Source organism: Chenopodium quinoa, unplaced genomic scaffold (assembly GCF_001683475.1).
Source record: "Chenopodium quinoa cultivar QQ74 unplaced genomic scaffold, ASM168347v1, whole genome shotgun sequence".
In the NCBI taxonomy this organism is placed as follows: domain Eukaryota; kingdom Viridiplantae; phylum Streptophyta; class Magnoliopsida; order Caryophyllales; family Amaranthaceae; genus Chenopodium; species Chenopodium quinoa.
The window spans coordinates 3,195,586-3,208,117 of record NW_018742770.1 but is presented as its reverse complement, the minus strand read 5'-3'; the positions used below and the strand labels follow the sequence as shown (position 1 = coordinate 3,208,117).

The 12,532-nt window shown below is 39.5% G+C and overlaps 2 protein-coding genes across 3 annotated transcripts; one reads left to right on the top strand and one right to left on the bottom strand.

The window, feature by feature from the left end:
- The first annotated feature begins 132 nt into the window (after nt 1-132).
- LOC110724741 (dehydration-responsive element-binding protein 2D-like) lies at nt 133-2,560 on the top strand. The gene has a single exon (XM_021904195.1). It carries the CDS (start codon nt 1,207-1,209, stop codon nt 1,939-1,941), a length of 735 nt encoding a protein of 244 aa, XP_021759887.1. The 5' UTR covers nt 133-1,206; the 3' UTR covers nt 1,942-2,560.
- A 1,191-nt stretch (nt 2,561-3,751) lies between these two features.
- Nucleotides 3,752-7,655, bottom strand: LOC110724737 (purple acid phosphatase-like). 2 transcript variants are annotated; one of them, XM_021904186.1, is made up of 8 exons: nt 7,156-7,651; nt 6,297-6,497; nt 6,027-6,138; nt 5,594-5,823; nt 5,053-5,191; nt 4,665-4,885; nt 4,454-4,575; nt 3,752-4,315 (listed from the first exon to the last, which is right to left on the bottom strand). In XM_021904186.1, exons 1-8 carry the CDS (start codon nt 7,336-7,338, stop codon nt 4,114-4,116), a joined length of 1,410 nt encoding a protein of 469 aa, XP_021759878.1. In that variant the 5' UTR covers nt 7,339-7,651; the 3' UTR covers nt 3,752-4,113. The 2 variants fall into 2 exon arrangements, 1 of the variants encoding a protein (XP_021759878.1); XR_002512049.1 differs by having other exon boundaries at nt 4,297-4,315; nt 4,454-4,519; nt 7,156-7,655.
- Nucleotides 7,656-12,532: the final 4,877 nt, after the last annotated feature.

Genomic DNA, 12,532 nt, shown 5'->3' with positions numbered 1-12,532 from the left:
GTCTCCAATCGTGTTGTTTATTTTCAAGTTTAGGAAGTAAATGTCTCCTTACATGTCATTGTGAAATTTTATTTTACATATTTGATTATCGATTGTGACTCACCAGTCGGAAATTCCTGGGTCCGCCACTGATGACGAGGAGTCTTAGGTGCCAGCAGTTGCCCTGTGCCTTTGACAACTGTCGAAGTAAACGGGCCCACTCTGTCTGAGAAACATCAGAGGTACAGAGTTATGATTATACAGCAAGTTCTATGAATCTTGAACTTAAGAGTTTAATACGTCAGAGATGATGGTAGAGAACTTTTTAACGACAGTCCCACGTAATCTTTCTTGACATGCAGACTCCTGCAAACTGTCAACCCAGTGAAGGGAAGACCTTGCAGACTTGCCTTGAGTTTCCCCGGTGTGTGCTTATCCTCAATCCTCTCCTGCTTGCTAAACACACTTGTTTAAAATATAAAATTTAGGAGAGAGAATTTTTTTGACACCCCACCCAATAGGAAATCGGTCCTATCCAAACCCAAACTTTGATTCACACTACCCCTTGACCCTTACCCCTCTTTTTCCCTCTAAAAGCCAAGTTAAATAAAATCTAAGTTCTTTTTCTTTTTCTTTTTTTTCAATGAAAATCATATATCTAGTCTGTCTATGTTACTCGAACTCTTTATTTCATTTCAGTTACTTGTGTCAGATTCCGTCGCTTTATTTTAGGCAAAATTATGGAAGATTACCATTAAATAGCCAAGTCGGACACTTAAGACACGTATCCCTGTTTGCTGCGAGTACCTAAGTCTGAGTAACTTATCATTTGGTTTTGGTTTTGTTATTTGAAATAAAGAAAAAAAAAAATGTGTACAAATTCAGTTTGCCAAGTGTGGATGTTGTATGGAGCAGGGAGATATTAAAGAGACACGATGAACAGGTTTATGCTGACAGCTATCAATCCAGATTTCACTGTAGACACGTATTAAGGGGGAAAAAAAGGTTGAATTTTCCCACCCTTATTAATACATATTCCTCTCCTACATTGCAACATATAAATAACAGAGGAGTTACCCACCTCAATAGTGGCCAGGAGTGCAGCTTAGCTCATCAGTAGCCTTATTATACACACGAACTCACATTTTTCTCACTTTCTTTCTTTCTCTCTCTCTTTATTCATTGTTGTAAGTTAATTGCCTGATCTCTGTACTAGTTTCTCCTACAATGTTGAAGTCCAAGTTGGGCTTAGGGGAGAAGAAACAGGGGAAGAAACATCAGGTTTGCCAGGCTAGCTCTAGGAAGGGTTGTATGAGGGGCAAAGGGGGACCTGAGAATGCCCTTTGTACCTACAAGGGTGTCCGACAGCGAACCTGGGGCAAATGGGTGGCCGAGATTCGTGAGCCTAATCGCGGTGCTCGCTTTTGGCTTGGCACCTTTAACACCTCTCATGAAGCTGCCTTAGCTTATGATGCTGCTGCTCGTAAGCTTTATGGCACTGATGCCAAGCTGAATTTGCCTGAGGTCTTCCCACACCAGCTTCCCAACTTGGCCCAAACCCATGTTCAGGCTCGGGTTCAGGCTCGAGGCCAGGTCCGGATTCCTTGTTATCAGAACGGGTACAACCTCTGTTGCTTATCTGAAAACAGCTCGCTTTCTGGTGCAAGTGACCTTAGTTTTCCAATTGAGGAGACTAATTCTACTTCCACAATCACTGATAGCACTACCACAAGTGTAGAGAGCTTTGGTGAGAATGAAGTTGGGGTTAACCATGGTCTCTGGGAGAATTCCAACCCAAGTTTACCAGAGCTCGACGATTCCTTGTGGGCTGAGACTGCTATGACCCTCGGATTTCCTCCGCGTGTCATCGATCCACAACCCGAACTCTCAATCTCCGACGAACCGGGGTTATTGTCCGGCAACTTATATGATGACAGCTTCCAGTTTCTATGGTCTTCTTAAACAAAAAACCAGCCACATATTTGAAGGCATGGGATGGGATAGAATAGCCACCATGAAGTCTAATATAGTATATGTAGAAGTAGATGAATGTGCAAGTGAATAAGGGTTTAAGAGGAAGAAAAACTTGGATGTGACAGGTAAGGAAGGAGTAACAAATATGTATATATAGGACTATTAAAAGTACCTTAGTTTTTTTAATCCTTTCTTTTTTTAGTAATATTGAAATATGAAATAGTAGTAGTGGAACTTTCTGTATTTAGAAAGTTTTAAGATTGTAACTTGTAAGGGAAAGAAGTAGGAATGGTGGTAATTCTCTCCCCTATCATTTGAGTTTTCTTTAAAAGGACTTACTATATATAGTTGAACATGTGTACAAATTTTATAGGGTAATAATAATATATAAAAAGTGTTGCAGAGTTTTTTCTGTACTAAAAATACTGTGGAAGTCATTCTCATACTCGTTTTAGTCGTCTCTTTGCAGTCTCCCAAATCCCAAGTGTTTCCTACTAGAATAGTAGAATCCCCTCCATCATTCTAGATGCTTAGAAAATCACATCTTCAAAACATTAAGAAATTAAAAAAAAAAAATCTCATGTTAAATAACATTATTAGGGTTTGTTCTGTTTACCTTATTTTCACTTATGTCTAATCAAGTTTAGATAAATTCATTTTAGGAAAAATAAGTTCTAATAATGTTTAAATGACAACTAAAATAAGTTCTTAAGTTAAAATAAGTCCAAATAAATTTAGTTATTAAGTTTAAATAAGTGAAAATTAGGTGAATAGAACACACTCCAACCTTTTTAGTTTCATTAAAATTACACATACTTTCTTCATTTTTTTTATTTGTTCCATGTTAGATTTTTTCGTTCGTGTAATGCAAAATTTGATATACTCCATAGTCCATTAACAATGTATATTCAGACAACTACAATAATATTAAACATTATAACATTTGTTTTATTATTAAAAAAAAATTACTATCAAGTTAAAAAAAATCTGAGTATTATTGTACTTTCAATGTACTTATGTACTCGTATTGCTTTCAAATGATTGTTATGTTTAACTTTTTGCATATTGTGATGCAACATTTTAGTATAAATATCTTCAAACACATGTTATACGTGGCTAGCTGCATCGTGAGAGACTAATCATTACTCGATCAGTGTTAGGGGATACTTTATCAACATTATAAAATTACTCGATCAGTATTACAAAATTACTCAGTCAGTATTATAAAATGTACTTTATTTGCGCTGTTTGAGGGTAGAATCTCTTACGTGTTCCCTTCACTCTTAATGGATAGACTTCTGTGAGATTCTAGTACGGTAGCACAATCCTCCGTACCACTTAAAAAAAAATGTGTCCAATAAACTACTATCGTGCACCGTATATTTGAGAATGAGACGGAGAGATTATATTCATATGACCCATAAGATGGTGACAGTGTTTGGCAGAAGATTACTTATTATAATCATTTAGCAAATTAAAGTAAAGAATAGCGTTAAATATCTACTAGAATCAGTTCATACTTCATTCCGCCGAAAATATTATCTCAATTAGGATTAGGATTAGGATTTGGATTTAGGACCCACACTTTGTAAATCTAAAGTCTTTAATAATACCAAGTATGTTTTTCTTTAAGAACATTGTTAGCTAAGCTACGTGCCCTTTTAAGGTGTATGAACTATGTAGAGCGATGAGGGAGTATGTAATACGTAGAGCAACACTGATATTTTAGTTCTCGAAAATAAAATAATTACTTTATACGGAGTATTAAATGCTTAAATAATACGAAGTAATTGTTTAGTTCGATATAGAAAGTACACTGTAATGTTTTACGTTTCATGAGTTTATCAACCCAACAATTTTACATTCTTTTACTTTCTAAAAAATTTCTACTTTCATACGGAGTAGTAGTCATTTGAATAAGCACGTACATTAATCACATTATTGTACAGAATACGTATACATTAATCACATTATTGTACAAAGTACATATAGGAGAGCTACATTCCATCCTAAATACGGAGTATTACTCTATTATTTTCTAGTACAATTGACAACATTCTTGACATTAACATTTTTTACGAAAGGCCCCGATTAGCAACCATGTTGATATGCGCCAATGACCAAACTGAGCAGCAACATGTAGAAATAGAATTACTCTTGTTACATTGAAGCAACCGAAGCTTCTTCTTGTATAGGATGCCAATATCTATTGTGAAGCCATAAAGAATCTGCTTCCACAGCATATCCATCTTGATTACGGTGCCAACCAAAATAAGCGTGTGATCTGTTCTTGATGTCGAAAATGCCATGACCAAAGCTGGCCTCGCGATAAGCAGAGTACTCTGGCTGTGGTTGGGTCATCCTGCATTAGAGTTAAACAGCAGTCTTATGAAACTTAATTGTTCTTCTACAGTCTCTACAAGTATAGAAGTGAAAATAGTCAAAATACATTTAATAGTCCTATGTTATCAATTCGAAAAAAAGTGTAGTAAAAACATACTCGTAAACCAATCCTTCAAGATTCCCTCCATCTCCAATAGTTATGTAAACTGGAGCTGACTGATCACTGACAGGACCACATACACCATTACTGATGTTATATGCTATGTTGGAAATACGTTCCTCCATTAATAAACGCAAGCAAAGTGTTAAGGGTGTGTTGATTGTGTGACAAAGAGAAAGATAGTAGATCATAGATTTATGATACTTACTGATCTCTCATAGGCATGTACATGACCAGCAAAGATGACGTCGACCTTGTATTTGACAAAATACGGTTCATACAGGACTCTCATGGTTTCTCCCTCCATGTAATGATGCACGTAACTACTATACATTGGGCAATGCATTACAACAACGAGCCAAGGGGTTTCGGTCCTATTAACCTTAGGCAGTTCATCCATTAGCCATTTGTATTGAGGTGTGTATTTCCCTGCAAATGTACAATGTATATGAAGAAGTTCACAAAGCAAACATCATACTATAATATTTACATGTTCTTTTTGCGAAATACCATATGACTATACCTTGCCAGACTAATAAACTAAATTTAAGGATACTTGGATCTATGATACTACAAAAATAAAGAAAAAAACCTACCAAAAGCTGAGTAGGATGCCATGACTATGATATGGGCTGAAGCTCTTTTAATAGAGTACCAATAAGGAGCAGTACTGTGTGATGCTTGATACGGTGTTGGAAACCGATATGTATATGGCTTAAAAGGTATAGTTTCACCCTGCAAGAAGCAACAAAACTCAGCCCTTAAGGTTGCACCATTTTACTGATGAATTGAGTGAGAAGGATCAGACTTAAAGGGTATAATTGATTTCGACTTGCATTATATCCTTGAGTGGCAGTCAAGTGTCAAGAACCCAAAATTTACAAGTTCAAGATAGAGAGTAACAAAAGGCGGATAGAAAAAAAACAAAGAAAGTATATGTTCTTATTTTGAAGAATATGTAAGCTTTTTTGTTTGCTTAGCTATTGATAAACTAAAGCAAATAATATACACAGGAAGCTGTTAGTAGCAGTATAAGATGTCCATTGAAAAATGTCCACTTGTAACCCATGACTCTAAGAAAGGCAAGCAAAGATTGATATCTGTTTGAAGTAGCAGCAAAACATTGAGGAAACATACCACTTTTGGTAGAAAATCTATTTCATGGTTTCCGGCAGACCAGATCCATGGTTGATAAGCAGCATTTCTTTCAATAAATCTTCCCCATGTATCCCACCTTGCATTATCATTGTTTGGGTAGTTGTCTGCATATGATAGGTCTCCAACAAACAGGAGTGTCTTGCCTTTCATTGGGTTTAACTCGTAATGTGTAACTGTCCTGTTTGAATCATGTGTTTGACCAAGGTCCCCTGCTTGTTGAGAATTCGCCACAACAAATAACGTATATAGTTACCATACTCTAGCCTTTTTAACAGTGAATGCTAAGGAAAAAAAAAAAAGACAGATTTTAGCATTTGCTGATTAATTCCGTACTTAGCATGTCATCGATCAGAACAGGCAGTTGTGACTTTTGTGAGTAACACGATTGGAAACCTTATAAATGAAGCCATACCTATAAGACCGAAAGTATAAGGGACATCAGGACCAGGTTCTGGTGGCGTAAGGAACCAAAATTGCCTCAATGGATTGCCAGATCCAACCTCATAGTAATATTTTGTATCAAACTACAGCCAGCAGCATGCTAAGTTAAGCTAAAATTTTGGCATTTAAAGGGAAGACATAATCTCATAGTAAGAAAAATTCCATGCCCAAATGCACTTAGGAAATGCTTGATAAAGTTAACTTGATAACCGAACTAAGAAAATCATGCTCGGGTGTATACCTCTAATCCCGGTATAGTGCAATGGTGAATGTAGCCTGAAGTGTAATTGACAAACTTGTAAGTAAGAACAATGCCTTCTGCAAGTTTCTTTTCTGTGCTGTTTTCCGCCCAGTAAGTTACCGTGTTTGATCCAGGCTCGTCTGGAGTTGTCCAAGAGACGATCACAGCTCTACCAATGTGGTCTCCTTGTGTTATATGAACCTTCAATGAACCATACTCACAATATAAGAAAAAACAAGCATAATCTGACCTCACTTCAGATCAGCAACATAATAGGAGGTCTAAAGATTCAACCAATAGTACTTTCGATTTCTCTATGTACGTCGATAAATGTTACTCCTTTAGTCCTCTAGTCCTATAATACCCCTTCGTTCCCATTTACTATTCATGTGATAGAATTTTGAAAAATTTGTCCGTCTCTAGTATATAGAAAGTGGCCTATTATTTTGGGACGACCTAGTAATTAAGAAATGCAGCCTAAGAGTATTTCTCAAGGACAGGACAGAAGAATTAGATATATTACAAAGATGCCAATGAATGATTTATAGTTTCAGAATCATACACAGAATAACATGTTACTTATTCATTTGCAATTACTTGAACAATGATATTAACTAAAACATACAAATTCCAGCATATGATGAATAAATCCACAAAATACACAAACAAATCATAATGCTTAATAATCAAATCATCTGTCAGACCCTAACAACTTAGTATACTATTAATCACTAATCAGACATGATTTATGCTAAATTAGAATATTACATGCTATAAAACCCAAAATTAATTGTAAACTATTATACAATAAGATTAGGAAATAAATAATACATACAAAAAGTTAATTATAAGAAATTACCTGTTGTGGAGCATTATAACCAGGAGGAACTTGGAAAACATCGCTATCTAATGGCATATCAATCGAAAGATCATTACTTTTTCTTGAGAAGCTACTTGTTATACCCCCTTCACAAATTTCTGAAACATTTAAGATAATTAGTAGCAAAATAACAAGATTAGCATAAACCCACTTCATAAACATCTCTATCTTCTCTAAGCTAAGCCTTAAAAGCTAGAATCTTTCAAATTAATACAAGATTATCTATGTTTTTGAAGTGGGTTTTCTTCTTTAGCATGCATAATCTATTTGAAATTGAGCTGTAGGAAGCACAAGAACAAAGTGCCACAAAACTAGTTAAGTAGAGAAAGAATCAATTTTTTTTGAGGAATTTTAATGTATGAAGTGGCAGTATTATGTCCTTATTTGGAAGGAATATTCATTCCAATTATTCGAATTTTTGGTTATCTGATGATTAATGATTTAATGTTCCAAACTAATACAAGTAGGATTTTGATTGATTTAGGGATTAACACTAATCAAATTGTTGGTCTTTGAGTAGGTAGGCTTTTTTGGTCACATTGAAGAGGCTGAAAATAGTTCCATTTGGGCTTATAACAATCTCTCGTATAGTTATATTGTGTTTATTATGACATTTAAACCAAAGTATACAAATACAACTTACAAGTATATTTCAATTTTCTCAAGAATTAATTTTATATCGTGGATGGTCTCAACTCCATATTTCCATAAGCCTAGATATAGAATATTCAATTCGTATCCAATTATCCGATTTTTGAATCACTTGATTTAAAATCTAAAATATCGGTTGAAATTACCTGACCTAAATTTAACGAAAATGATATAAATGAGTGTGTTTCATTATTAACATATTGGCATTGTAAATTATAAACTAAATATGACCTCAAAAAGGGACTTTTTCCTCAAATGATTTTTCACTAAATCATGACACAAATCTAATTAATCTGATCCGAATGACCCGATTATCACGTCTACATAATATGAACAAGAATACATTTCTTTGATATCAGTTAAATTAGTAAAACACAAATATCTAAGGCCCCAAAAGTGCAACATATATTCAACCAAATATCGGGTATGACTCAACCAAACCACTTGCATATAATCTAAAAAGTTAGCCATTCTCATCTAGCCTTATGCTTACACAAAATTTACATGGAAAACCATGAAATGACTTCAATTTTTGGGAGCAATATGAAATCGACAAAACACGAAAATGTATCAACCCGACTCAAATAGACATAGTATTTTGTCATATTCCATTAACCTACCGTTCACATTATGAGTTTTGCTACAAAACAAATTCTAGTTTTCCTTTCACACAAATCTAAGGGGTATCTCATTAATGTTGTAAATTAAGGCTACATATTACTCCGTATGATTTTGTAACTATGCATATTTACCTATTATTAGTAGAAAAAAGTAGATTGTATTTTACATAAATGATTACCAAGTAGTGCATGGTATAGTTGATAGAGCCCAATTAGCAGTTGCGGTTCTTGAGGGTGGGGATTCCCTTATTCTCCAAGAGTCAAACTTGTATAACTAGATTGATTATTAATTTTTTATTTTTTCCTAGATATCATAGTGATTTATATAGATTATCCGTGAGATAGATAACACCATCTTTTAAATACACCTAGCCGAGTGCATGTAGAGATAGGTGCACCTAATGAGCTTCTTATGTTAGACTTGGTACTACGAAGGATTTAGGATTTCAAGTTTTCAACCGCAAGTTTCACCACTTAGGCACTTAACTACATACCCATCTCCCAATCTTCATGTTTATGAAGGATTTCAACCCAAAATACCTCTGAAGTACAGCACGAATTTCCATTGATCTGGCAAATCCCAGTAATGCTAGGCTCGAGCCTTCGTCCGAGAATTTTCACCGGAAAATGAAAATCTTTCCGTAATTGGTAATTGGTATGTTTTTATTTGCAATTTTCCTTATTAATGCCCTTTCAATTCACTATTGTAAGTGGTAAGTGTTTGGGTCCAATTTAGTCCAATTGGGCCTAAGCACTAAATGATCCAATTAAAAGCCCAAGGTCAAGGTTCAACTCTCCAATTGTGCTAAAGTCAAAGGTCAACCCACAAAGCAAGCCAATTGGGCTAAGGCCCAACCTCTCCATGTATGATGAGGTATAAAAGCCATCATATTGATACATTCAAAAAGGGATTCATTCTGATTCATTCATAGATTCATATGTTCATTCATATATTCTGATATATTCCATAAAAGCCTCAAGCAACAAACTCTCTTGCATAGTGTCTTCTTCTTACACATTGTACTGACTTTAGCATCGGAGGGGCCTTCCTCGGCAACACCCCCGAGGCTAGTTTACGTGTGTTTACTGTGCAGGAAATCTTCGGCCCAACATAACTCGGACCGAATCCAGCCTTCTCCATTTCAGCGGACCTTCGGCAAGGTCCCATTGTTTTCACCCGAAACAATTTGGCGCCGTCTGTGGGGAAGACTTTCAAAAATCTTTAAGCCAAATTCCTAACCAAGATCATCTTGCAATTATCTTAGCAGCAATGGCTAAGAACCGCAAGAGCAAAAGCCTCCGTCAAGGAGCGGGCGAAAAGCCTAAAACCCCTACACCATCGCCCTCGCCGGACCGGAACTCTCCCAAGGGTGCCGGCTCGGGGGGAGGATCATACAAGGAGGATTCCCTATCTCCCGTAATTCATGACTCTCAATATAGGCCGGGCCACTCTCGGTCTAGCAGGGGTCAGTCCGATCATAGGACATATTCAGTGTCCCAAAGCCAACCATCGGCTGCGCGCCCTCATTCCCACACTCGGCCGAGGACCCCTTTGACGGGGCCCAGCTCGGAAGAGGTGGCAAGAGCGCTGGCAGTACTCATGGAGGCGATGAGGGCACAAAATATGCCACCACCTCGTGATCGAACTCCTCCGCATACCCGGCATCAGCGGAGGAAGTTAGACCATGATGGTGGGAAGCTTCCTTCCTTCCGGGAACTGGAAGAGTGGGAGGAGGATTCTTGGAAAAATGAAAAACAGAGGAAAAAGAACCCTCAACTTTTAAAAGGATCCTCATCCTCAAGACCAGAAGCGCATAAGAGCAGCAGCTCAGCTTCTCGGCCAGAATCTACTCACCGAGAACCTGAGACTGTTCGTAGAAGCGTCCTTGACCGACTCGGCGGCCAGGAACCGAGCGTGCGTAGTCGCCTCTCGTTCCCTGCAGCCGAGGCCCAGACTTCCCAGCCAGGGACGAAAACCACTCCTACCTCTCTAAGAGGGCGGAGCGCGGTCCCTTCGGCCAGGAACAAGGGCAAGGCCGTTATGCTACCCGCTAGTTCACCATTCGAGCAATGGATACTGGAAGAGCGCGTACCCACGGTTAAAATCCCTTCGCACATCACATATGACGGGACCACGGATCCGAAGGACCACGTGGCCTCGTATGAGACTCATATGCATCTTTGCCCCAGATCCGAGGCGACTTGGTGCAAATATTTCCCAACCACTCTCAAGGGGGTCGCGCAAGCGTGGATCTCCAAGGGAGTAAGGCAAGGCTCCGTAACAGGGTGGGATGATCTATCCTCCAAGTTCAGGAGCAAGTTTTCCACGGCAAACCGCCGAGAGAAGACTACCGCAGAGCTCATGAGTCTGCAACAGGGGGAAACATAAAGCCTCCGAGACTACCTGACCCGTTTCAGTAACGAGTCATCAAGCGTCTCCCAGCTGGACCAGGGGCTAGCCGTTTTCGCAATGCAGAATGGCCTTCAGCCAGGAAAGTTCCTAGACTTCATGGTCATGCATACCCCGCAGACTTTGGAGGAAGCTCTTAGTGCTTCGGATAAGTTCATCCGAGCCGAAGAATGGAACAAAGCGAAAACCCAACCTCAATCCGGGGGAGGGAAACAGAGGCAAATACCCTTGTCTGAAGGCCAAGGCCATAAGGCAAAGGGAAAGTCAAAGGCCCCGGAGCAATCTTTGGCCAACGACCCAAAGAAGGAAAGATTTGCCTCATACACAGGCAGATACGAGTCCTACACTCCGCTCTCTCTTCCACGCGCCAAAATTTACAGTGTGACGAAGGAGGAGCAGAGTTACCGAAAGCCGAGACCACTCCCAGAGTGGTATCAGCGAAAAAATAAAAATCAGTGGTGTGAGTTCCACGAGTCTTCGGGCCACAACACTGAGGAGTGTATCCAACTGAAGGACCAGATAGAGGACATGGTCCGGAAGGGATACTTGAAAAAATACATCGCGGATCACCGCGAGAAAAAAGAATCCGAGAGGTCAGCAAAGGACCCTCGGCAGGACCTTGATTTCCCCCGGAAAAACAGTAAAAAGCCGGAGGGGAAATTCCCTCCGATCAATGTTATCTCGGGAGGAATATACTCTCGGAGGGAGCACAAGCGCCACCTTAGAGCTTTGACTCACCAGGTGAACAACGCTGACATTCAATCTCCCCAGTCGCCGGTGCCGAACATGACGTTCACAGCCGCCGACTGCCGGGGGATTACGTTCCCTCACGAGGATCCGTTGGTGATCATCGCCACGGTGGCCAACCACGACGTCAGTAAGGTCCTTGTTGACGGTGGCAGTGGAGCAAACATTCTGTTCCGAAAGGCCTACAATCAAATTAAGCTGAAGCCCAAGCACCTTACGCCGGTACCCTATCCGGTATCCGGGTTCAATGGGGCTTCAACTTATCCAGATGGGAAGGTGACACTTCCTGTCACCATCGGTTGCGATGAGGCAGCCCGGAACGTCATGATTGAATTTTTGGTCATCGACGCTCCTTCAGTGTACAACGTGATTTTGGGGAGACCCATAATTCACGAGATCCAAGGGGTCGTCTCAACTTATCATCAGCTGATGATTTACGTCTCAGACGCCGGCTTCCCCGAAAGGATACAGGGCAACCAAAAGGACGCCCGAAGGTGCAACTACCTCAAGCCATCCAGTAGTCGCCCAGATGACGACAAGGATGAGGAGGAGAAAGAAAAAGAAAGAGAGCCAAGCACAAAAAAGCCGAAAGGCCTAAGTGCTTCGGCCCAAGGATCTGTACCCAGAGGTAAAGGGCCCGAAAGGGAAAAGGCTAGCTCCTCAGCTGAGCCGCAAGACTCAGAGAGCCAGCCGAAGAACAAAAAGACTGGGACACCTGCTGACATTGGCAGCAGGCCAGATAATGAAGAGTCCAATCCATCAGCAATGGACATGGACCAACAGACTGAAACAGTTGAGTTGGCCGAAGGAGACGCTGAGAAATGTGTAACAATCGGGATGGACCTTGATCCGAACACCCGTTGCGAACTTATTCAGCTCCTTCGGGATAACAGAGATGTGTTTGCTTTCTCGGCAGCTGATATGCCCG

Bases quoted from the DNA above. Each gene is read 5' to 3' on its own strand.
- LOC110724741 (XM_021904195.1), top strand. From the start codon at position 1,207: ATGTTGAAGTCCAAGTTGGGCTTAGGGGAGAAGAAACAGGGGAAGAAA.
- LOC110724737 (XM_021904186.1), bottom strand. From the start codon at position 7,338: ATGTTTATGAAGTGGGTTTATGCTAATCTTGTTATTTTGCTACTAATT. The intron at 6,139-6,296 runs GTATACACCCGA...TGCTGGCTGTAG, and splicing joins GCACTATACCGGGATTAGAG to TTTGATACAAAATATTACTA. The intron at 4,316-4,453 runs GTATGTTTTTAC...ACTCTAATGCAG, and splicing joins CTTGAAGGATTGGTTTACGA to GATGACCCAACCACAGCCAG.